General features: G+C 42.7%; 1 protein-coding gene across 1 annotated transcript in view; it reads left to right on the top strand.

Moving 5' to 3' along the window:
- znf804a (zinc finger protein 804A) overlaps positions 1–26,397 on the top strand; it is a 229,189-nt gene that overhangs the window by 198,175 nt on the left and 4,617 nt on the right. The window contains exon 3 of the mRNA XM_067988176.1: positions 19,786–19,916. Within this exon, the coding sequence (XP_067844277.1) occupies positions 19,786–19,916 (131 nt within the window). The remainder of the gene's footprint in view (positions 1–19,785; positions 19,917–26,397) is intronic.

Here is a 26,397-nt window from a genome sequence, read left to right on the forward strand (position 1 = left end):
ACAGTACTCCAAGTGTGGTCTAACCAAGATTCTATACAAGTTTAACATAACTTCTCGGCTTTTCAATTCTATCCCTCTAGAAATGAATCCCATGCTTTGTGTACTTTTTTTATGGCCTTATTAATCTGTGTCGCGACTTTTAGTGATTTGTGTATCTGTACTCCTGGATCCCTTTGCTACTCTACTCCATTTAAACTCTTATTATCCAAGCAGTATGTGACCTCCTTATTCTTCCTACCAAAATGCACCACCTCGCACTTATCCAAATTGAAATTCATTTGCCAATTACACACCCAATCTGCAAGTTTATTAATGTTTCTTGCATTTTGTTTTATTCTTCCTTTGTATTAACTATACCCCCAATTTGGTGTTGTCTGCAAATTTTGAAATTGTACTTCCGATTCCCGAGTCCAAATCATTAATGTAAATTGTGAACAACAGTGGTCCCAGCACCGATCCCTGTGGAACACCACTTCCCATCTTTTTGCCAGTTTGAGCAGCTACCCTTAACGCCTACTTTCTGTTTCTGTTTTGTAGCCAACTTCTGCTACCTGACCCCTGACTCCACATGCTCTGACCGTAGTCATGAGTCTACTCTGTGGTACCTTATCGAAGCCCTTTTGAAAATCCAAATATATTACAGCTACTATATTATCCTCGTCTACTCTTTCTGTTACTTCTTCAAAGAATTCAATAAGGTTGGTCAAGCATGACTTTCCCTTCTGAAATCCGTGCTGACTATTCTTTATTATATTTTTGTTTTCTAGATGTTTTTCTATTACATCTTTGAGTAAAGATTCCGTTATCTTTCCTAACTCCTACATTAAGCTAACTGGTCTATAGTTCCATGGACTTGCTCTAGCTCCCATTTTAAATATAGGAATAACATTAGCTGTCTGCCAGTCATCTGGCACTATTCTCTTTTCTAATGAATTTTTATATGTATGTAATATTGCCTCTGCTATCTCTTTAACTTCTTTTAATATGCACGGTTGCAATCCATCCAGATCAGGGGGTTTTATCCTCTCTAATTTTGATTAGTTTTATCAATTATCTCCCTCCTTTTTATCTTAAACTTCTTCATATCTTTTTTGATCTCTTCTTCTAATTTCATGTCCATTTTGTTAGTCTCCCTGGTAAATGCTGAGGCAAAATAACTATTCAATATTTCTGCGATTTCGCTGTCATTACCTGTGAGTTTATCTTGTGCATCCCTTAATGGCCCTATCCCTATCCTGATTTTTCTTTTGTGATTTATGTGTCTGTAGAATACTTTACTATTTCTTTTTATATTTCTTGATAATTTAATTTTGTCGTTCCTCTTTGATTTCCTAATTTTTTTTTTACTTCTTTCCTAACCTCTTCATATTCCCTTTTGTCGTCCTTTTCTTTATTGTCTATGTACTTAGAGTATGCCTTTTTCTTTAGTTTCAATTTTACCCTTATTTCTTTATTCATCCACGGTGTTTCATTATTGGCTAGTTTGTTCTTGTTGTTTTAGAGGAATATATTTCTCCTGAACTCTCTTGATCATCATTTTAAATATTCATTCCCTTTTCCCCTTTTCCTACCACTTCTTGCCTGTTTACTTGGGGGTAGTTGAAATCTCCCATTATTATTATTTGTCCCGACCTCCCACCGTAATCTTGGTGGAAATCCTGGAGAAATGGCATAAACATCTATTTCTACTATTCTTTCACCAAAGTTACAGCAGGAGAGGGAGAGAACCCTCCATAGAAATTCCACCCCTTCATGTAGATAGATAATGGATATGTGTCTGGACTCGCTATGTAGCATTACATAGCCATGTGTTCTGGCAAGTACTAAAAAAAGAAAAACTAATTCTTGAACTGTAGCCCACATATATTAGATAGATTGTCCTACAAGTTGCCAAACTCTCTCAAGACTGTCTCAGTACAGATGGTTCTCTTTATTATAGTCCCTACTCCCTAAGGGGGGGTGGGGGGGAGAGGGAATCATGTGTAGAATAACCTAAAGATCCCAGACTAACATCATCTACAATAGATCTCATATTGGTTTCTTAACCCTTATGCTGCCTGCAGGGCATCTGTTTCTCTGGGTGCTTTGCTAAAATAGCCATTTAAAGTCTTCTTCAGTGGCATTTCTTCATCTGTAAATGCACCGTTAAAACCACTCATTCCATTTTGTCAGTGAGCACTTCTGCACTATTTTGAACTTTAATCAAAACATTTTATTTTTTCTCTAACACGCGACAATAGTGGCACACTGCAAGCAATAATGATTAATACAACACTATTCACTATGCTTTAAAATGCTTTCTCACTGAGATTTTTACAGCTAAGTGATTACATAACCATGTATTTTGTAGGCCTCACATGTTTTGGCAGATAATTTTTATTTGCAGTGACATAGATAGTTATTGTTTATGCTGTTACTGTTAACAGCAGACAAACATGGAAACAAAGAACAGCTTTAGTCAGGAGGGGATGCACAGTAAGAAAACTGAAAGCTGGAAATTAGTTGACATACAAATTACAGTGTATTCTTTTCTGTTGGGAGGTATAGACAGGACTTTGCATCAGGAGAATGATAGAACCTGGATCCGTGAACAGGACAACCATTTCACTGATCCCAAACAACAAAAAAAGGTCTGTATTTCCTATGGACCTATTTTCGTGCTAAATGGCAATTTAAAGAAAAAAAAGACTAAAGTGCTGGCCTAAAGAATAAAGAGTGCTTTTCTTAAGATTACAGAAATATGTTAAAATAGCCTAATTGACCAACAACAATTAATAGGGGATTCCCCACTATTAACTGGTAAGTATGAGAGTTAAGAGTCTAGGTATGAATGGTCTCTCGATACTTGTAAAGCTATTAGATTGAGTGAAATCAAACTACCATCCCAGGGAGACTCAAAGTTAGAGCAGTTTCACATTTTAGGATCCATATCTATTTTACCTGGAAGGGATTCCTGGTTTAAGCTACAATGTGGTCTTTATATCAAGTCAAATCCAAGATTCTAAGATTTAATGCATAAAATTCCAGCAATTTTATTTTTCTTGATAGAGGAGAACTCATTTGAACAATAGGTGACCAGAGGTCTCAGCAGGCTTTCTTGACTAGAAATGGGCCAGCATGCAAGCTCGATGGGTGTTGCCTGGCAGAAATCCACTCCCAGGAGTGAGAGTGTCAATTGTCAGACACACTAGCTAACCCTTGGACAGGCAGCAGGTCAGAGGTCAGGTGGCTGGTTTTAGAGGAAAACACACAGTCTGTGTAGACTATCTCCCTGGGTTGGTGAGGGGAGGATAGCACGAGAGGGACAAAGGTCTCTTCTAAAAGAATAGGGCCAACCAGTCGCAGAGAAAAGATTACTGATTTGAAGAGTGTTTTCTAGCCTGTGAAAAAAGGATAGTGTGGCATGCTTTTTAATTTTATGTTATGAGAAGCGTTACAGAATATTTCAAATTCAAGATTTACTACTCTGTTCAGGCACTTGTAAGCTGTAAAATAAACCAGCTTCTTGATTTTATACAATGGCCATATTTCACTGAAGTGTTAAGCAGTCTGCTTTTCAGAAATGGGGGCACAAGTGAGATTATAATATCCAGTCCTTTTAACGTAGAGCTTTATTGTCCATAAGGGACACAGAGTCCACTTACGGGAGGGACCATTGATAATGAACCTGAGAGAATATCTAGAGCAAACCCAAAATTTGTATCACATAGCTATTCTGCTATGATGTGTAAATGCTGGGTAGAAACAATACAGGCCATCCCATGGAGATCTTATCATTTCATCTGTTTCATCTGAGCATACAGCTACTCTCTAACTGGATTATGCTATCTTCCATGAATCCCACACATTTTAGATATGAGTTTGGAATTCAATGAATTTTCCCATTATAAAATCAATTTCTACAGGACTTCAATTAATGGGGGTAATTTTCAACTTCAGCGGGAGTGGAAAAACTGGCAGCATTGGATCAATTGCCTGTTATAAACCCCGTTTGATCTTTCTTTTTCCATTGACTTCGTAGTTGAAAGTTACCCCAACGTGGCTTTTCAAAGTCGCTCTCTAATTTTGATTGACATGTTATGCCTTTCAGTAAGTCACTCTGTTATATCTTTATTTATTTAACACTTACAATTATCTATTGGTCTGACTCACTATAGATAATGAAGTCAATGGAAATAAAAAGTGGGAGAGATGTAAAACGGGCTGCCGATTCACCATCACCCATTTTACACTATCACACAAAGCCACAATTACCCCCAGTGAGATAGGAGCTTTTTGTTTTACATTTATAATCAATCATAGAATCATAGAATCATAGAAGTTACAACATGGAAACAGGCCCTTTGGCCCAACATGTCCATGTCGCCCAGTTTATACCACTAAGCTAGTTCCAATTTCCTGTACTTGGCCCATATCCCTCTATACCCATCTTACCCATGTAACTGTCCAAATGCTTTTTAAAAGACAAAATTGTACCCGCCTCTACTACTGCCTCTGGCAGCTCGTTCCAGACACTCACCACCCTTTGAGTGAAACAATTGCCCCTCTGGACCCTTTTGTATCTCTCCCCTCTCACCTTAAATCTATGCCCCCTCGTTATAGACTCCCCTACCTTTGGGAAAAGATTTTGACTATCTACCTTATCTATGCCCCTCATTATTTTATAGACTTCTATAAGATCACCCCTTAACCTCCTACTCTCCAGGGAAAAAAAGTCCCAGTCTGTCTAACCTCTCCCTATAAGTCAAACCATCAAGTCCCGGTAGCATCCTAGTAAATCTTTTCTGCACTCTTTCTAGTTTAATAATATCCTTTCTATAATAGGGTGACCAGAACTGTACACAGTACTCCAAGTGTGGCCTCACCAATGCCCTGTACAACTTCAACAAGACATCCCAACTCCTGCATTCAATGTTCTGACCAATGAAACCAAGCATGCCGAATGCCTTCTTCACCACCCTATCCACCTGTGACTCCACTTTCAAGGAGCTATGAACCTGTACTCCCAGATCTCTTTGTTCTATAACTCTCCCCAACGCCCTACCATTAACGGAGTAGGTCCTGGCCCGATTCGATCTACCAAAATGCATCACCTCACATTTATCTAAATTAAACTCCATCTGCCATTCATCGGCCCACTGGCCCAATTTATCAAGATCCCGTTGCAATCCTAGATAACCTTCTTCACTGTCCACAATGCCACCAATCTTGATGTCATCTGCAAACTTACTAACCATGCCTCCTAAATTCTCATCCAAATCATTAATATAAATAACAAATAACAGCGGACCCAGCACCGATCCCTGAGGCACACCGCTGGACACAGGCATCCAGTTTGAAAAACAACCCTCTACAACCACCCTCTGTCTTCTGTCGTCAAGCCAGTTTTGTATCCAATTGGCTACCTCACCTTGGATCCCATGAGATTTAACCTTATGCAACAACCTACCATGCAATACCTTGTCAAAGGCTTTGCTGAAGTCCATGTAGACCACGTCCACTGCACAGCCCTCATCTATCTTCTTGGTTACCCCTTCAAAAAACTCAATCAAATTCGTGAGACATGATTTTCCTCTCACAAAACCATGCTGACTGTTCCTAATTAGTCCCTGCCTCTCCAAATGCCTGTAGATCCTATCCCTCAGAATACCCTCTAACAACTTACCCACTACAGATGTCAGGCTCACCGGTCTGTAGTTCCCAGGCTTTTCCCTGCCGCCCTTCTTAAACAAAGGCACAACATTTGCTACCCTCCAATCTTCAGGCACCTCACCTGTAGCGGTGGATGATTCAAATATCTCTGCTAGAGGACCCGCAATTTCCTCCCTAACCTCCCATAATGTCCTGGGATACATTTCATCAGGTCCCGGAGATTTATCTACCTTGATGTGCGTTAAGACTTCCAGCACCTCCCTCTCTGTAATATGTACACTCCTCAAGACATCACTATTTATTTCCCCAAGTTCCCTAACATCCATGCCTTTCTCAACCGTAAATACCGATGTGAAATATTCATTCAGGATCTCACCCATCTCTTGTGGTTCCGCACATAGATGACCTTGTTGATCCTTAAGAGGCCCTACTCTCTCCCTAGTTACTCTTTTGCCCTTTATGTACTTGTAGAAGCTCTTTGGATTCTCCTTTGCCTTATCTGCCAAAGCAATCTCATGTCCCCTTTTTGCCCTCCTGATTTCTCTCTTAACTCTACTCCGGCAATCTCTATACTCTTCAAGGGATCCACTTGATCCCAGCTGCCTATGCATGTCATATGCCTCCTTCTTCTTTTTGACTAGGGCCTCAATCTCCCGAGTCATCCAAGGTTCCCTACTTCTACCAGCCTTGCCCTTCACTTTATAAGGAATGTGCTTACACTGAACCCTGGTTAACACACTTTTGAAAGCCTCCCACTTACCAGACGTCCCTTTGCCTGCCAACAGACTCTCCCAATCAACTTCTGAAAGTTCCAGTCTAATACCATCAAAATTGGCCTTTCCCCAATTTAGAATTTTAACTTTTGGGCCAGACCTATCATTCTCCATAGCTATCTTAAAACTAATGGAATTATGATCACTGGTCCCAAAGTGATCCCTCACTAACACTTCTGTCACCTGCCCTTCCTTATTTCCCAAGAGGAGGTCAAGTTTTGCCCCCTCTCTAGTCGGGCCATCCACATACTGAATGAGAAATTCCTCCTGAATACATTCAACAAATTTCTCTCCATCCAAGCCCCTAATGCTATGGCTGTCCCAGTCAATGTTGGGAAAGTTAAAGTCCCCTACTATTACCACCCTATTTTTCTTGCAGCTGTCTGTAATCTCCTTACATATTTGCTCCTCAATTTCCCGTTGACTATTTGGGGGTCTGTAGTACAATCCTATCAAAGTGATCTCTCCCTTCTTATTTTTCAGTTCTACCCATATGGACTCAGTGGGCGAACCCTCGGATATATCCCCTCTCACTACTGCCGTGATGTTCTCCCTAATCAAGAACGCAACTCCCCCTCCTCTCTTACCTCCTGCTCTATCTTTCCTATAGCATCTGTACCCTGGAACATTGAGCTGCCAGTCCTGCCCCTCCCTTAGCCATGTTTCAGTAATAGCTATAACATCCCAGTCCCATGTACCCATCCATGCCCTGAGTTCCTCTGCCTTGCCCATCAGACTTCTTGCATTGAAATAAATGCAGTTTAATCTAGACTTCCCTTGGTCTTTGCCCTGCTTTCTCAGACCATCTGTCCGGTCATGTTCTGTACACTCTCCCTTACTGCCTTTTGTTTCTGTCACCACTTTATTTCCCACTGACTTCCTGCATCGGTTCCCATCCCCCTGCCATATTAGTTTGAACCCTCCCCAACAGCACTAGCAAACACTCCCCCTAGGACATTGGTTCCAGTCCCGCCCAGATGCAGACCGTCCAATTTGTACTGGTCCCACCTCCCCCAGAACCGGTTCCAATGTCCCAGGAATTTGAATCCCTCCCTCTTGCACCATCTCTCAAGCCACGTATTCATCCAACTATCCTGTCATTCCTATTCTGACTAGCCCGTGGCACTGGTAGCAATCCTGAGATTACTACCCTTGAGGTCCTACCCTTTAGTTTAACTCCTAACTCCCTAAATTCAGCTTGTAGGACCTCATCCTGTTTTTTACCTATATCGTTGGTGCCTATATGCACCACGACAACTGGCTGTTCACCCTCCCCCTCCAGAATGTCCTGCAGCCGCTCCGAGACATCCTTGACCCTTGCACCAGGGAGGCAACATACCATCCTGGAGTCTCGGTTGCGTCCGCAGAAACGCCTGTCTATTCCCCTTACAATCGAGTCCCCTATCACTATAGCTCTGCCACTCTTTTTCCTGCCCTCCTGTGCAGCAGAGCCAGCCACGGTGCCATGAACCTGGCCACTGCCACCTTCCCCTGGTGAGCCATCTCCCCCAACAGTATCCAAAACGGTATACCTGTTTTGGAGGGAGATGACTGCAGGGGACCCCTGCACTGCCTTCCTACTCTTCCTCTGTCTGTTGGTCACCCATTCACTATCTCCCTCAGTAATTTTTATCTGCGGTGTGACCAACTCACTGAACGTGCTATCCACGACTTTCTCAGCATCGCGGATGCTCCAAAGTGAGTCCATCCGCAGCTCCAGAGCCGTCAAGCGGTCAAACAATAGCTGCAGCTGGACACACTTCCCGCAGGTGAAGGAATCAGGGATACAGGAAGGATCCCAGAATTCCCACATCCCACAAGAGGAACATGACACGGCTGTGGGATCTCCTGCCATGACTTAACCCTTAAGTTAGCTTAACAACAACTACAATGTCAAGAGAAAAAAAAGGAAAGAAAAACTACTTACCACTCCCTTTAAGGAGTTTACCTTTAAATTGTTCTTAATTTAGAGAATGCTAACTACACTAGGGACCTTGATTCACTAAAAAATAAACGCTACTTCCTATAAGACCTGCAGACCTTCCCTTTCTTTTTACTTTAGTTACTGTAGATAAGTAGAAATACTCACCTGAACCTACTCACCAATCAGGTGCCTCCCCTGTGTCGCGTCCCTTTCTGATTCCTGATGTCACTTCGAACTCGGTCGCAGCTCCGCTCGGCTCGGCTCCTCTCAGCTGTTCTCAGCGCTCTGAAATCCCGCCTTTTATCAGACGCTCCCTCCGCTCGGCTCGGCTCCTCTCAGCTGTTCTCAGCGCTCTGAAATCCCGCCTTTTATCAGACGCTCCCTCCGCTCGGCTCCTCTCAGCTGTTCTCAGCGCTCTGAAATCCCGCCTTTTATCAGACGCTTCCTCCGCTCGGCTCGGCTCCTCTCAGCTGTTCTCAGCGCTCTGAAATCCCGCCTTTTATCAGACGCTCCCTCCGCTCGGCTCCTCTCAGCTGTTCTCAGTGCTCTGAAATCCTGCCTTTTATCGGACGCTCCCTCCGCTCCGCTCGGCTCCTCTCAGCTGTTCTCAGCGCTCTGAAATCCCGCCTTTTATCGGACGCTCCCTCCGCTCTGCTCGGCTCCTCTCAGCTGTTCTCAGCGCTCTGGAATCCCTCCTTTTATCGGACGCTCCCTCCGCTCTGCTCGGCTCCTCTCAGCTGTTCTCAGCGCTCTGAAATCCCGCCTTTTATCGGACGCTCCCTCCGCTCGGCTCGGCTCCTCTCAGCTGTTCTCAGCGCTCTGGAATCCCGCCTTTTATCGGACGCTCCCTCCGCTCGACTCGGCTCCTCTCAGGATGAGTTAATAAAATAAAAGTAAAAATCCTATCTTTCCTTCTCCATTTCTTTTAAATATTCCACATTCCTCACTAACACATTTTAATGACATCCACAGACAAATATCAAGATAGATTAGGGAGGGAGGGTCTCAACTTTGATTAATCTGTTCAAAATCCAATTTCCGAAGGAGAAGGATCTTTCTCCTAGCAATTTAAAATTCTAATTTTTGAATGGCTCAATTCAGTTTGATGCTGTAAAATACATACAACTTAAAACATGTAAGAATTGGGTGTCTGACTTAAGTTTGCTTTGAAGCAAACATTAGTTCCATCAATAGTAGTCTCAGTGTTGCATTGGTAACATATTATTCAAGTTAGCACCTCTCCTTTCCAATCTCACTCAAGCACGTCAGGTTTCAAATAGAGTTATCTATTTCTTCATATAGCCTGGATCCAGGAGCTATGGCTTACGCCATGAGGTAGTGACATTTGTCCACTAATGTAGAAGTCTTTTTGACCCATTATCAGCCGTAGGCACGTTTGGCTCCTTCTGGAATTCTTGCAACATCTCACTTACAAAATCTTATTGATAACATTACCATCAGTCACAGAAATCACCCATCAATGGTGGGTGTAGACCTCTTTTAAGGGGATGAACGTAGCACAGTAGACATTGGACTGTTAAAAGCTTTTGATAAGGTGCCTTATATAGGTTGCTTAAGGGAATGGGCAAGAAGGTGACAGATGGAGTATAATGTGCGGAAATGTGAAATTATCCACTTTGGCAGGAAGAATAGAAAAGCAGAATTTTTTTTTAAAAGGTGAGAGACAAAGAAATGTTAGTAATCAGAGGGATTTTTAAACATTTTATTCGTTCATGGGATGTGGGCGTCGCTGGCAAGGCCAGCATTTATTGCCCATCCCTAATTGCCCTTGAGAAGGTGGTGGTGAGCCGCCTTCTTGAACCGCTGCAGTCCGTGTGGTGAAGGTTCTCCCACAGTGCTGTTAGGAAGGGAGTTCCAGGATTTTGACCAGCGACGATGAAGAAACGGAGATATATTTCCAAGTCGGGGTGGCATGTGACTTGGAGGGGAACATGCAGGTGGTGTCGTTCACATGTGCCTGCTGCCCTTGTCCTTTTGGTGGTAGAGGTCGCGGGTTTGGGAGATGCTGTCGAAGAAGCCTTGGCGAGTTGCTGCAGTGCATCCTGTGGATGGTACACACTGCAGCCACAGTGCGCCAGTGGTGAAGGGAGTGAATGTTTAGGGTGGTGGATGGGGTGCTTTGTCTTGGATGGTGTCGAGCTTCTTGAGTGTTGTTGGAGCTGCACTCATCCAGGCAAGTGGAGAGTATTCCATCACACTCCTGACTTGTGCCTTGTAGATGGTGGAAAGGCTTTGGGGAGTCAGGAGGTGAGTCACTTGCCGCAGAATACCCAGCCTCTGACCTGCTCTTGTAGCCACAGTATTTATATGGCTGGTCCAGTTAAGTTTCTGGTTAATGGTGATCCCCAGGATGTTGATGGTGGGGGATTCGGCGACGGTAATGCCGCTGAATGTCAAGGGGAGGTGGTTAGACTCTCTCTTGTTGGAGATGGTCATTGCCTGGCACTTGTCTGGCGCGAATGTTACTTGCCACTTATCAGCCCAAGCCTGGGTGTTGTCCAGGTCTTGCTGCATGTGGGCTCGGACTGCTTCATTATCTGTAGGGTTGCGAATGGAACTGAACACTGTGCAATCATCAGTGAACATCCCCATTTCTGACCTTATGATGGAGGGAAAGTCATTAATGAAGCAGCTGAAGATGGCTGGGCCTAGGACACTGCCCTGAGGAACTCCTGCAGCAATATCCTGGGGCTGAGATGATTGGCCTCCAACAACCACTACCATCTTCCTTTGTGCTAGGTATGACTCCAGCCACTGGAGACTTTTCCCCCTCATTCCCATTGACTTCAGTTTTACTAGGGCTCCTTGGTGCCACACTCGGTCAAATGCTGCCTTGATGTCAAGGGCAGTCACTCTCACCTCACCTATGGGTGTCCTTGTACATGAATCACAGAAAGTCAACATGCAGGTACAGCAAACAGTTAGGAAGGCAAATGGTATGTTAGCCTTTATTGCAAGGGGGTTGGAGTATAAGAGTAAGGGGGTCTTACTGCAATTATATAGGGTTCTGGTGAGACCACACCTGGAGTACTGTGCACAGTTTTGGTCTCCTTACCTAAACAAGGATATACTTACCTTAAAGCGGGCGCCACGAAGGTTCACTGGATTGATTCCTGGGATGAAATGGTTGTCCTATGAGAAGAGATTGAGTAGAATGGGCCAATATTCTCTGGAGTTTAGAAGAATGAGAGATGATCTTATTGAAACATATAAAATTCTTAGAGCGCTTGACAGGGTAGATGTTGAGAAGCTGTTTCCCTTGGCTGGAGAGTCTAGAACTAGGGGTCACAGTCTCAAGATAAGGGGTTGACCATTTAGGACCGAGATGAGGAAAATTTTCTTCACTCAGAGGTTTGTGAATCTTTGGAATTCTCTATCCCAGTGGGCTGTGGAGCAGGCTTGAGGGGCCGTTTGGCCTATTCCTGCTTCTATTTCTTATGTTCTTAAATAAGATAGAGTCTTATGGCATTGGCGGGCAGATCCGAGGTTGGATATGGAATTAGTTGTGTTCTCGTAGACAGAGGGTTGTTATTAATGGTAGTGGCTCTAGGTGTAGACCGGTTACTAGTGGAGTCTTGCTGTTATCAGAACCCTTGAGGAGAAGAAAAGATTACAATCTGATCTCGGTGCAATGGGGGGATGGGCCCCTACATCTTGCAAATGACATTTCATGATGATAAATGTGGTGTGATGCAGGCTGATATGATTAATGCCAAACATGTTTATATCATACTGGGTTCTGAATTAAATCCTGTTGAAAGGTAAAGAGATCCAGGAGTTATTGTGCATGAGTCTCTAAAGTTCTGCAACCAGTGCTGAGAAGTTATAGCAAAAGCAAACAGAGTATTAGGATGTATAGATAGGACAATACAATACAAAAAAAGAGCACCATAGTATCACTGTACAAGATCAAAATTTATAAAATTGATGATGTTAGATACCAAGGATGCAAGGAAAAAACATGTACTTTTACCCAGTCTCTGGTGGAACTACAATTTTATTAAAAGCATAGGAAAGTCTATGGGAAGTACTTTATTTCCATTTTATGGAAGAAACTAATAGTCTGAATAGAATGTTTTAATATATTTCAGTAAATCTGTTTAGTTTCTTACTGCCAAGGAGACCCTTAGGCTGTGTTTCACTGTGCAAGACTTCTGCAGTGATGTCTGATTCCAGAAAACTACGCTATAGGCTGGAACTACAGATTTTTTATCACATTTTTGGATGGTGAGTTGTAATTTGGACGTTTATAATATTCTTTAAAGGTTAACTATATACTACATCACACAATAACAACAGCTATTATATAGTAAAGTGACAGATTGAGTACCCATATATTTTAGCTTATCTGTTGGTTCTGTTGTAATTTCAAAAGTAAATTCTACCACTTTCAAAAAGTGGTTAAGATAGTTCCTGAGCACCTGCCCTGATATTTCAATAGTTGAGGGACCGTTTTAACCATTTTGCCATACCATACTCTAATAAAGAGGCAATGAGACAAAGGGAAGTGGTGCAAGTTGCAGTGCACTAACTATAAAGGTACAATAGTAATGTTTTGATACCAAGAATAGTGGTTCATTATAGGATGATAATTTGAGTGATAGATTCGAATGAGAGCTTAATGATAAAGGAAACTGCCTGGACCTCTTTCATTCTTCTGTATTTCTACTGTGTTATGAATATGTAGAATATAAGAACAGGCTGCACAGGATACTCAACAGATAAGTGCAATGTGGTTTTATCCCATGATTGAGTATTGGACTCAGTTGAAAAGTCATTGCAAGATCACAGGATGATGAAAGCCCAACTTAATTCATCCATATAGAGAGATTCTAATGACAATCCATTGTAACATCCAATTGTTTCTTAAATGATTCCAGAGTATTTGCATACACTATGCTATCTGGAAGTTTATTCCACATGTTGATTACTCTTTGTATGAAGAAAAATTTCCTAATAATAGTCCTAAAATGATCTCTAATTAGTTTGAACTCATGTCCACTAGTTCCACACCAGCAGCTTTGTTTAAATTATTTTTTTTATACAACCTTAACAATCTTATATACCTCAATAAGATCACCTCTCAGACGCCTCATTTCTAGGCTGAAAAGTCCCAGGTCCCTCGAGTTTTTCTTTGTAAGTCAGATCCCTGACACTGGGGTTTAGCTTTGTGGTTCTTCACTGCACTGCCTCCTGCACTTAAATGTCCCTCTTGTTTCTTGGTAACCAGAAATGGATGCAGTACTCAAGGTGCAGTATGACCAGAACACTATGCAATTTGACTCTTACCTGCTCTGACTTATATTCTATTATTTTGGCTACAAAGTTCACCATCCTATTAGTTTTGTTGATTGCCGCCTTGCAGTGGTTGGATATTTTAGCATCAAATCTACCAAGACTCCTTGGGGTTGAGATTTGTCTGGGCCCATTTCAGAAGATGAAGTTCGGGCCACTTGCCTCATCGACAAGAGCCTGTAGGTAGGTACCAGGGGGTGGGGAGGGGGCGGACAGTGGGAGGGGGACAACCCAAATTCCATGGGGTCCTAAACCTGATGTTCGGCCCCTTATTAGCATATGTAAAAGACCTAACACCTGTTTTAGGCTGCCGGGGGAAAGCATCTGAGGCCAATATGGCGTTGGATTTTTTTCAGGCCACCTTGGGGCCCAGAGCAAAGCCCCATGAAATTGGTCATTTTCATCATAAATTATGTCATTAGGACCCCGATTTGCATGGGAAAGAGGCCAACCACTTGATTCTGGCAGACGCTTCGGCAGCCCAGCGGTGGGTCTCTGTGAAAGTTCCAGTGGGCCAGTCATCGGGGTTAATTGGATGATAAAGCAACTGACCCCATTTTTAGACACTTAACTTTGTTAACACTAATTTTCCGAAGTGAAAATCAACCTCAGAGTCTTCTGGTCAGAAGAATGCATTTAGCCTGTTAGCAAGGCCATAGTGGCGTGCTTTATTATTTTCTGTTACAATAAATTGGTACTCTATTCGTTCATGGGCGAGATTGGCAATACCAAACCCAAGAGAATATCTAATGCAGAGCCTTTCATAGCTTATTACATATCAGGAACAGATCACATTTTAATGGAAACCATTCTGAGCTAACTTTTCTTTTTAGCTCTTAACCAGCAATCAAATTTCATAGTCATCTAAAAGTATATGCCATCAAGAGCAAGATTTTCTTGACCTTGTACCCTTTTCATCAATAAAGTATTTCTAAAATTATTAACAATTCTATATGAAGGAAAGATGATATATCTCAAAATAATTTATTTTACTCAGTGCAAATCTCAATTGCATTATGATGATGATAAAAGTCTGTTTCAGTCTCAATATGGAGATCAGAACAAAAATGAAATATTATAGTAACAATAGCAAGAGTGTAAAATAGGTAGCCTGTTGTAAGTCTATTGAGATATTATGAATTTCATCCCTTAAAAATATGATAAGTTGGATAATAGACATGATTTTATATTCACTTGCTATAGCAGTTTGCCATTCTCTGTCATCTCTGCATACCAGTACAAAATAACAAAATCTGTAGCCTCAGATGTATGCTTTACTTATTCTTGGCTCCATAGTTGGCAGAAACTGGTGCAAAAGAGCCAATGCTATTACTGGTTTCAAATACTGCATTTAAATGATCTTTCTTTGCTACAAGAATGTAAAATCTCCATTTCAAAATGCATTGAAGTACAGCCATGTGATAATTACACTCTCTTTCCAGCATCCTTTATTCTATCTGTAATTAGGTTGCTCATTGATAATATATACCTTTCCCCTATATAGCTCCTGTCCCTTGTCCACTGATTTTAAAAAAAATTAAGAATAGGTTGTCTGTGCCACACAAATAATTTGTGCAAATAAGACAAATGAAATCCTAATCAATATAGCTTTTAATCGCTAATGTTTATTAATCTGTGTTTTGTTTCCAACTGATGGCATCTTGCTACAGGAATTGATTTTTTTTTAAAGCAGCATTGGATTCCTTTGTTTCAGAGCTTGAAGCAGATCTGGTCTCTTAAGTCAAATCTTACAAATCTAAATGTGAATTAAACTCCAGTGGCAAATTAAGTTCCTTTACTCCATTTCTACCTTGCCCCCATCACCCCTCCCCCCACCACTCCATTTAATCAAAATATTTCTCAGCTATTTTTTATTCTTCTGCTCAGAATATTTTGATTTGCTTGTTTAGGCCAGTGCAGTTACCATAGGTTCCCAGCTAAGAATTATGGTAAAATTGAGGAATTAGAGGATTTGAGTAAGAGCTCAATCAAATTTCCAGTATGTCGAGAGCAGAAGATTACTATTTTTTTCTTTTCCCCAGTGTACTCAGAAAAAGAATGGATGATTTACTTTTTGGCCCTGAAGTCATCATTCTTTGTATTAAGATATATTCCAAAGGCATTATAGACTTTGCCCATTTACCTCATTTTCTCAGTAAAAATAAAATGGGTTGCTTGCTCCCAGACACAGTGAAAGCTATTCTTGGCCAGGCCACTAAAAGATTGGTACGAGCGAACCAGGGTCCCAAAACGAAAAATGCATTTAGCATATAAGAAAAATCCAACTTGTACTTCTGTCAAGGTTTTGGAAGTTAACAATTTAGGTAAACTTTTGAAACATATCTGCAGTCTTCATTTATTTCGACCTACCTGGCTTGCATCCATTCAGTGCTAGCCAGTTAGGCTTTGGCCTCCTCCAGGTAGTCTCATTCCACTTCACTCCAGCGGTAGATCGGGCCCTGATGCCAGACTCGGACCACAATTACGCTACGAATGTTGTTTTGTTTTTCACCGATGGTACAGTTGCAGTATGAATGCAGCTTTAATTTCTCAATGGTAACAAAAACTGTTTTGATAGTGACTTACAGCATTGGTAGTGTAAAACACCAAAGCACAGCAAACGAACTGAATCGATTGTGACCCACCCATGATAATTGTACAAACCTATGTTTTTCGTTCACTCACGGTAATCAATAACTACTGCGGTAAACCCATTTCAAAAACATCTAAGATGGTGATAATAATACTAAAAGTATCAAGTGCAATTTTCCATTAAGCATTAATTAGATGGTAAAGTTAGTAACATTTTTAATATAGGACTCAGTGGGGGCGATTTTTGAGTTTCACGTAAATCAGGGAAGTGGGGCGTCTGCTATGCCCACGGTGACATCGGTGTGAGGCTTGATCCTTTTCGAAGTTGAGCTGCCAATGCCAACCACCCTCCCCATAGGCAGCTCGCCTGGTAGAAGGGCGGGAAATCCGGCAGGGGCTTCTGCTCTTTAAAGGCAGCTTGCATCTCTTAAAGGGAAGGTTCACTTTTTGTATGGTGGATTGTAGAACTGCTTTTTCAGTCTGCTGAGAAGATGACTGCGGCCGGGGCTCCCAGCGGATGGTGTCATGGAGGTGCTCCTAGAGCAAGTCAGCAGCAGGAAGGAGATCTTCTTCCCCAGTAATGGGCGTCAGGTGTCCAGGCAAATTGCATAACAGCAGTGGAGGGAGGTGGTTGACCATGCAAATGCCACAAGTGTTGTTCCCAGGATTGGGCAGCAATGCAGGAAGAAATTTAAGAACCTCACCAGAACAGTTAAAGTAAGAATCCCCTTCACATCTCTCTTACTCTCTGCACAGCCCTTCACCACCCTACTTTAGCCTCAGCATCAGCAATCCTTCTGATGTTAGCATCTGGAAACCTGATTTGCATATGGTTACTAGGCTCTCGCCTGTTTCAGGTGGAAATACTGGACACCTAAATCGAGACCTGCTGGATAAACACATCGGGCAGCTCTCGGGTGTGAAATCGATGCCTTCTTAAAAAAAACATTTGATCTCACCACTGCCTCATTCACGCCAAAAGACAGGTCAGCTCATAGAATCATAAAAAGGTTACAGCATGGAAGGAGGCCATTCAGCCCATCGAGTTCGCAGCTGGCTCTATGCAAGAACAATCCAGCTAGTCCCACTCCCTGCCTTTTCCCCGAAGCCCTGCAAATTTTTTCCTTTCAAGTACTTATCCAGTTCCCTTTTGAAGGCCATGATTGAATCTGCCTCCACCACTCCCTCGGGCAGTGCATTCCAGATCCTAACCACTCGCTGTGTAAAGAAGTTTTTCCTCATGTCACCTTTGGTTCTTTTGCCAATCACCTTAAATCTGTGTCCACTGGTCCAGAGAAAAATTTTGCAGACAAAAATTACCCCGAGTATCTCATAATAATGCAGGTGGTTTGAACATGTCTGTGCAGAATATCCCGAACAGAGGAAAAACAACAGGCGAACATTCCCAGTAATTAAATGGAGAGACGTGTGAGTAATGTAATGGATACAATGGGCCCGATATTAGGAGGGCGGCGGGTTCGCAACGGGGGGGTCGACTGGGCGCGTGGGTAACACGCCCAGTGAAATCGGGGTGCTCCGCACAGAATCGCAGGCTAATTGGAGCCACTTACCTTGGCTTCTGGGTTTCGCGCTGGAAAGCTGCGCAGCGGGCGGACTGGGCATGCGCAGCATAGGCTGTCAGCTGGAGGAGCCCTATTTAAAGGGGCAGTCCTCCACTGACTGATGCTGCAGGAAATAGGAAAAATTACAGCATGGAGCAGCCCGGGGGGAAGGCTGCTCCCAGGTTTAATGATGCCTCACTCCAGGTATTATTGGATGGGGTGAGGAGGAGGGGGGGGACAGAAATCTTCCCCCCGGCGGGCGGGAGGAAGCGGCCTGCCCCTGCCACCAAGAAGGCCTGGCTCAAGGTGGCAGAGGAGGTCACCTGCACCACCAACATATCGCCCACCTGCATACAGTGCAGGAGGCGCTGCAATGACCTAAGTAGGTCAGCTGAAGTGAGTACACTTACTCATTCCCCTACACTCCAGCTGCAGTATAACTATGGATGTTCTGCTCTCAGTGACAATACTTTCCTGTTATCACTTAGACCACTTTATAAGTTAACTGTACCAGCTGCTAAGTGCAGGAGCTAAATGATATATTTTTTAATTTCCATTATTAATTATGATTTTATAATTAGAAACCTTTTTACTAGTTTTACTCTACTTCAGAATATTTTTTCCCCTATCAGTTCTTTTTGTTGTAGGCTTTGACTAATTTTCCTGAACTTTTTAGAACTGTTATTTTTAAGGAATTTATACCACGCATGGAATAGAAAAGTCACATGAAGAAAAAGTCTTTTTTTTAGCTGAAGAACAGTAAAATGTTTTGCTTATTTTATCTTTAAAGACACTTTTACACTACCTGAATAGTTACTCCTCTCTTGGAAGAGTGACCTCCATACACTGATCTCCCCCCAACCTTACATATTCTGTCAGGTGCTAGTCTTGGTAGTGTTGCTGGATTCTGGTGTGTGTAGTGAGCTGCTCGAGCTTAAAACTAGTGTTGCTGATCGACCACCCATTATAGAATCCAAACAATTTTCTTTTCCATTGCCCATACACATATGGAAATGAAAACCAGGCTGTTTCTATAACATGCGGCTGATCCTCAAAGCCAATTTTACACCCAAGCAGCCATTTGAAAATCTACCTCTCCCTGGTACGTAAATAACGAGCAAATAGGGACCAGAGCTATTTTGCAGGTACAGGCAGATTCAACCCAACAACAGATTCATAGACCCACATTTTTGTCGGTCTCTAATGCCATCAGTCTCAGAAAGGTTGGCTCATTTACACTAAAAGTGCAGCCAGGAGAGGAGAATCACAAATCCATCATGGGTATACTCCTGTCTTGTAAAAGCTCTTAAAACGGCTAAAGTTGCAATACCAATGAATACACAAACACCGCACCATACCCCAAACTGTTTTCAAACTTATACTTAGTTGTAGACTCACTGTAGTTGTGAATTTGACGCTGTTTGTGTGTGAATTTATATGCTCAAAGTGAAGGATGTTAGTGCTGAGGGATGAAACACTGTCAATATCAAGCACCCTCAGGTCAAGTACACAATGGAAAGGTCAGGAAAACTCCATCTCTGTGCCCCAACAATATATCTCCTCCTAACATCGAAAGAGCAGCCCATATTGCTGTAACGTGTGTTTTTTCTATTTCCTAGACTCACTATTCTGCAGCCTCTCTGCAGGAGATTCCCAGCAAATTAGGGTCAGTTTGATGCTCTGGGCCCGTGCCTACAGAGCACCAAATTACTTAGACTCATTTCATGTAGGATCCCTACAGCCAGCAGACACTAAAACTTGATTCCAGCAATCTGAGCTGGATTTGAAAGTCCTCGGGTTGGAAGGTTATTGTCTGACCCAGTGTGCCACACAGTTCCCCCTATCTCTTTGACATGGATAGCTATTAGTGGAAAAAAGTGGATTCATTACACTGTTTGATTAAGGTTAGAAGCCTCTCATCACAGCTGGTAATTTAAATTGATATCTATTCTACCTATTTTTACAGAGACTGAAAGAACTGAAGCAGAGGGAGTTTGCCAGGAATGTAGCTTCCAAGTCCAGAAAAGATGAAAAGAAACAGGAAAAAGCTCTGAAACGTTTACATGAGCTAGCTGAGCTCAGGAAGCAAGTTGGGTGGTGAGTAAATAAGTGGTATAATATTACAGGCACAGGTGCAATAAAGGAGCTTCATAACAATTTAAAATGCTTTTTTTAGATCTTATTAAAAATGAAGTCTTTTAAATAATTTAAACATGTTACATTTTCTTTACATTATAAGAATCCGCACCACAGTCATAATTTGAGATAGTATGCATTTTAGCTTTCATGCAAAATAGCTTAACGAATGTTTTCCAATATATTAATTTACATCAGTAAATAAAAATACAAGAATAAGAAAACTAAAAATGGTATACAATGAGCTATCAGAGTTCAGGAAGCAAGTTGAATGGTGTGTAAATATTGGTATAACATTAAAATGTTCTGGGGAAGCACATTTTCTAATCAGAGGATCGGAAGTACAGTAGATCTTCGAGCATTACTGCTGCTGCCCTAACTCATTCCAGAGAATATGTATTCCTAAGCTAATGCAGTTTATTATCAATGGTTATTGACAGGTTAGTCCTCGTTCCTTACTCCAGGTTTGGTTGTATTTCAGGTAGAAATTCAACCTGTGCATCACATTAGTAATGAACAAAGCAGGAATTACTTTCTCATTTTTTTCCCCTAGTTGTGTAAAATGTGGGATGATTCTTTTATCAAACGATTTTCCATGTAACCTAAGACATTAAAAATCCAAGTGCCCACTGATATTTCTTGACTGTTGACATATTGCTCCCGATATTTATAGGGAAGTGGGGAGAGAGCGGGGGGAGGGAGGTGGTGTGGTGGTCATAGCAACCAGGAAACCCAGAAATCCAGGTAATGCGGAGGCCCTGCCGAATTTAACAGCAAGATTTAATTTTTTTTCCATTACCCGGCTGGCAGCCAGCCAGATTGAGAGGCTGGGGAGTGGAGAGGAGGGAGGGTGGGAGGGAAAGATCATGGGTTTGGGGGGAAATCATGGAGGGAGGGAGGGAGAGATTGTGGAGGTCGGGGGGGGAGAGACTGTGGGTAGGGAGGCCGATTGCGGGGCAGGGGGTGTCGGCGGATCGCAGGGAGGGAGAGGGATCACAGCGGGTTTGCTTGGGAATGCTGGGGGAAGCACTCCTGCTTCTCCTGGCCCACAAGGCACTTCCCTGCTGGATCCGGCTGTTTTTGCCTCTTTCAGCTGCCAGGTTTTGCGAGCCCTGGGAAACACGGCCCGTTGCCGTTAAATCTAAAAGCCTGCTAAAATTTGAAGCACGCAGCCTCTTTAAAATATTTAAATTACTGATCTGCCTCTCAAGAGCAGGTTAGTCGCCCGCCCCACCAACCCACCCCAATTAAACTGGAAGTTGGAGGCAGGTTGGGGTCAGGTTTCAGTTTTAAAAATTTTAACCCCGCTCCTCTTCCACCCATCCTGCGGGTTAAAATTCCCCCCATTATATCTATCACTGCTGACTTCAAATATGACTGCAATTTTAAATTCCATCCAAGCAAGTTTAACTATCATCATTTCCTCCTTTCTATTCCACATTTCAACTCGCTACCTCTGTTGCTGTGGATGTTGTTTACTGATCTCCTTTTTAATTTACATTTTTATTTTATTTTCTCTCAGAAAGAGAGAAACTATTTCCTCTGGTGGGGGAGTCCAGAACAAGGGGGCATAACCTTAAAATTAGAGCTAGGCCATTCAGGGGTAATGTCAGGAAGCACTTCTTCACACAAAGGGTAGTGGAAATAGAACCATAGAACCATAAAAAAGATACAGCACAGAAGGGGGCCATTCAGCCCATCGTGTCCACGCCGGCTTGAAGAACAACCAGGTGCCCATTCTAATCCCACCTTCCAGCACCCGGTCAGTAGCCCTGCAGCTTACAGCACTTTAGGTGTAGGTCCAGGTACTTTTTAAAAGAGTTGAGGATCCCTGCCTCTACCATCAATTCGGGCAGCGAATTCCATACACCCACCACCCTCTGGGTAAAAAAGTTTTTCCTCATGTCCCCTCTAATCCTTCCGCCAATCAGCTTAAATTTATGTCCTCTAGTTCTTGAACTCTCCGCTAGGGGAAACTGGTATTTTCTGTCTACTCTATCGGGGCCCCTTATAATTTTGTACACCTCAATCAAGTCACCCCTCAGCCTCCTCTGCTCCAAGGAAAACAACCCCAGCCTATCCAATCTCTCCTCATAGCTGCAATTTTCAAGCCCTGGCAACATTCTTGTAAATCTTCTCTGCAGTGTCTCCAGAGCAATTGCATCCTTCTGGTGACCAGAACTGTGCACAATACTCCAGCTGTGGCCTTACCAGCGTTTTATACAGATCCATCATTACATCTCTGCTTTTGTATTCTATACCTCGGCTAATAATGGAGAGCATTCCATATGCCTTCTTCACAACCTTATCTACCTGTACTGCCACCTTCACGGACCTGTGCACACGCACTTCAAGGTCTCTCACTTCCTGCACCCCTCTCAATATTTTCCCGTTTTCTTCGTATTCCCTTCTACTGTTTGCCCTCCCTAATTGCATTACCTCACACTTCTCCGGGTTGAACTCCATTTGCCACTTTTCCGCCCACTCCATCAACCCATTGATATTTTCTTGGAGTCTACAGCTATCCTCTTCACTATCAACTACACGGCCAATTTTTGTGTCTTCTGCAAATTTGCCAATCATGCCCCCTACATTCAAGTCCAAATCATTAATATATACCACAAACAGCAAGGGACCCAACACTGAGCCCTATAGCACACCACTGGAAACAGATTTCCATTCGCAAAGACATCCATCAACTTTTACCCTTTGTTTCCTCTTACTGAGCCAATTTTGGATCCAATTTGCCACATTTCCCTGCATCCCATGGGCTTTTACCTTTCTGACCAGTCTGCCATGTGGGACCTTGTCAAATGCCTTACTAAAATCCATGTAGACAATATCCACTGCACTACCCTCATCAATCCTCCTTGTCACTTCCTCAAATAATTTAATCAGATTTGTAAGGCATGACTTTCCCTGAACAAATCCATGCTGACTATCCCTGATTAAACCATGCCTTTCCAAGTGACAGTTTATCCTAATAGTTTGCCCACCACCGAGGTAAGACCAACCGGCCTATAATTGTTCGGCCTTTCCCTCGTACCCTTTTTAAACAATGGTATTACGTTTGCAGTCTTCCAGACCTCCGGTACCTCGCCGTATCTAGTGAGGACTGGAAAATGATCCTCAGAGCATCCGCTATTTCCTCCCTGGCTTCCTTCAATAGCCTAGGAAACAATCCATCCGGCCCTGGTGACTTATCAACTTTCAAGGATTCCAGTCCCTCTGTACTTCCTCTCTCGTTATGTTTACCTTATCCAATATTTCACACCTTTCCTCTTTAACTACTATGTCTGGATCATTCCTTTCCTTTGTGAATATGGAGACAAAATATTCATTTAAAACCCTACCCACATCCTCTGCTTCTACACACAAGTTACCCTTATCATCCCTCATAGATCCCATCTTTTCCTTGGCTATCCTCTTGTTCTTAATGTACTGATAAAACATCTTTGGGTTTTCTTTAATCTTACTAGCTAATATTTTTTCATGCCCTCTCTTTGCTCTCCTTATTTCCTTTTTTACGTCATCCCTGTACTTTCTATACTCCTCTAGGCTTTCTGCAGTATTTAGTTTTCTGTGACTGTCATAAGCTTTCTTTTTCTGCTTTATCTTGCCCCGTATACTTGTAGACAACCAGGGGGCTCTAGATTTGGCAGTGTCTCCCTTTTTCTTTGAGGGGACGTGTCTGCATTGTACCCATAGAATTTCACTTTTTAGTGCCTCCCATTGGCTTGCCACTGATTTCTCCTCAAGTAGTTGAGTCCAGTCCACTTTTGCCAAATCACCTCTTAGTTCTGTAAAATTTGCCGTCCCCCAATTTAAAACATTTACTCCTGATTTAACTCTGTCCTTTTCCATAATAATGCTAAAACTAACTGAATAGTGGTCACTATCCCCAATATGGTCACCCACTGTCACTTCACCCACTTGCCCATCTTCATTTCCCAGGACTAAATCTAGAATTGCATCCCCTCTTGTTGGGCTTGTCAAGTACTGGCTAAAAAAGTTCTCCTGGACACCGATCAAGAATTTTGCGCCCTCTTTGCCCCTCACACTGTTTGAATCCCAGTTGATGTTAGGGTAGTTGAAGTCCCCTACTATTATTGCCCTCTTATTTTTGCACTCAGAAATTTGCCTACATATTTGTTCTATCTCCCTTTCGCTATTCGGGGGTCTATAGTACACTCCTAGTAGTGTGACTGCCCCTTTTTTATTTCTTAGCTCAACCCATATGGCCTCGATTGATGATCCATTTAGCATATCATCCCTTCTCACAACTGTAATTGATTCTTTAACCAATAATGCTACCCCTCCTCTTTTTTATCACCCATTCTATCCTGCCTGAAAACTCTATATCCAGGGATATTGAGCTGCCATTTATCCCCCTCTTTAAGCCAGGTTTCTGTTATAGCAATGATATCATGCTGCTATGTGTCTATCTGTGCCCTTAGCTCATCTGCTTTGTTTGTAATACTCCTTGTATTGAAGCATATACCCTTTAACCCCGTCAATTTCCTGTGCTGAACACTATTTAACCTTTGCTTCTTTTGCCTTTCTGAGTCGCTAACTACATCACTAACTGCTTTTCTATTTCCCGTTTCCTGGTCTGAATTTGTCCTATCTGTACCTGCCCTTTGGTTCCCATCCCCCTGCCATACTAGTTTAAACCCTCCCCAACAGAACTAGCAAATGCCCCCGCGAGGATATTGGTCCCAGTTCTGCTTGGGTGCAACCCGTCCAGCTTGTACAGGTCCTGCCTTTCCCAGAATCAGTCCCAATGCCTCAGGAATTTAAACCCTTCCCTCCAACACTATCTCTCAAGCCACGCATTCATCTAGTCTATTGTCCTGTTTCTGCTCTCTCTAGCACGTGGCACTGGGAGTAATCCTGAGATTACTACCTTAGAGGTCCTCCTTTTTAATTTATTTCCTAACTCCCTATTATTCTGCTTGCAGGACCTCATCCCTTTTTTTACCGATGTCGTTGGTACCGATATGGACCACGACCTCTGGCTGTTCACCCTCCCCCTTCAGAATGTCCTGCAGCCGCTCCATGACATCCTTGACCCTAGCACCAGGGAGGCAACATACCATCCTGGAGTCACGTCTGCGGCCGCAGAAACGCCTATCTGTTCCCCTTACGATGGCATCCCCTATCATTATTGCTCTCCCATTCTTTTTCCTCTCCTGTGCAACTGAGTCACTCGTGGTGCCATAGTCTTGGCTCTTGCTGCATTCCCCTGATAAACCATCTCCCCCAACAACATCCAAAGCGGAATATCTGTTTGAGAGGGAGATGGCCCCAGGGGACTCCTGCTCTACCTGCCTAGTCCTTTTACTCTGCCTGGCGGTCACCCATTTCCTTTCTCCCTGCGTAATCTTTACCTGCGGTGTGACCACCTCACTGAACGTGCTATCCATGATAATCTCAGCACGATAATCTGGAACTCTCTCCCCAAAAAAATCTGTTGAGGCTAGATCAATTGAAAATTTCAAAACTGAGATTGATAGATTTTTGTTAGGCAAGGGTCTTAAGGGGTACGAAACCAAGGTGGGTAAATGGAGTTAAGATTACCCATGATCTAATTGAATGGTAGAACAGGCTCGAGGGGCTGAATGGCCTACTCCTGTTCTTATGAACCTATTAACTTTCCAGAGTTCAATTCTTCAAACCAAGAAATCTGATTCATTCACAAAGCCTCCTTCCCTTTCTTTAACTCAGACACTATTCTGTTTTCTGCTTATATTTCCCTTCTTTCCATTCTCTACTAGCACAGTTCACCCTGACTGCCTCCATCAGTCTATAACCTGTACCTTAATGTGCATTAGTGCTAGAGTATCTTCTTCAACCACTTTTCATACTGCAATCCCCTCTTCAATATGCAAACCTGTCTAACACTCTGATTAACACCAAGTCAACTCAACCATAAAAATTAGAATGGGAAACAGATTTTAGCATTATTCATGATGGGAAGGGGATGAAGAGATCTCTACACAATATAATGGTTTATGCCGGATTCACCAAATCCTCAAAAGCTTGTCCATTCTGGCATGCCATTGCTGCGTGCTACCAGGATCGCAGCAAACCCAGCTTAGTCGATACTGTAAAATTCAATATCTGGGGACTGGTGTCAAAGATGGGAGATTTTTCCCACAGACTAGTTAAGCAACAGCCTTACATAGTCACTTATCACAGATTCATACCTATCAACATGGAGCATCATGTTTAGGCACCATACCCACCAGTACACATACCCACCAACCCATCATCAGTCATGTAATCTGCTGGGAGAGGCAAAAAACCCAGAAAAATAACCAAGGCCAATTAGGGAAAAAGAAAATCTGGGAAATTCATCTCCGAACTCCCCCCCTTAAGTGATCAAAGCTTGTCCAGGAGACCACATCGACCATGCATATAGCTCTTGGTAATTTACCTA

Source organism: Heptranchias perlo, chromosome 7 (assembly GCF_035084215.1).
Source record: "Heptranchias perlo isolate sHepPer1 chromosome 7, sHepPer1.hap1, whole genome shotgun sequence".
Taxonomy (NCBI): domain Eukaryota; kingdom Metazoa; phylum Chordata; class Chondrichthyes; order Hexanchiformes; family Hexanchidae; genus Heptranchias; species Heptranchias perlo.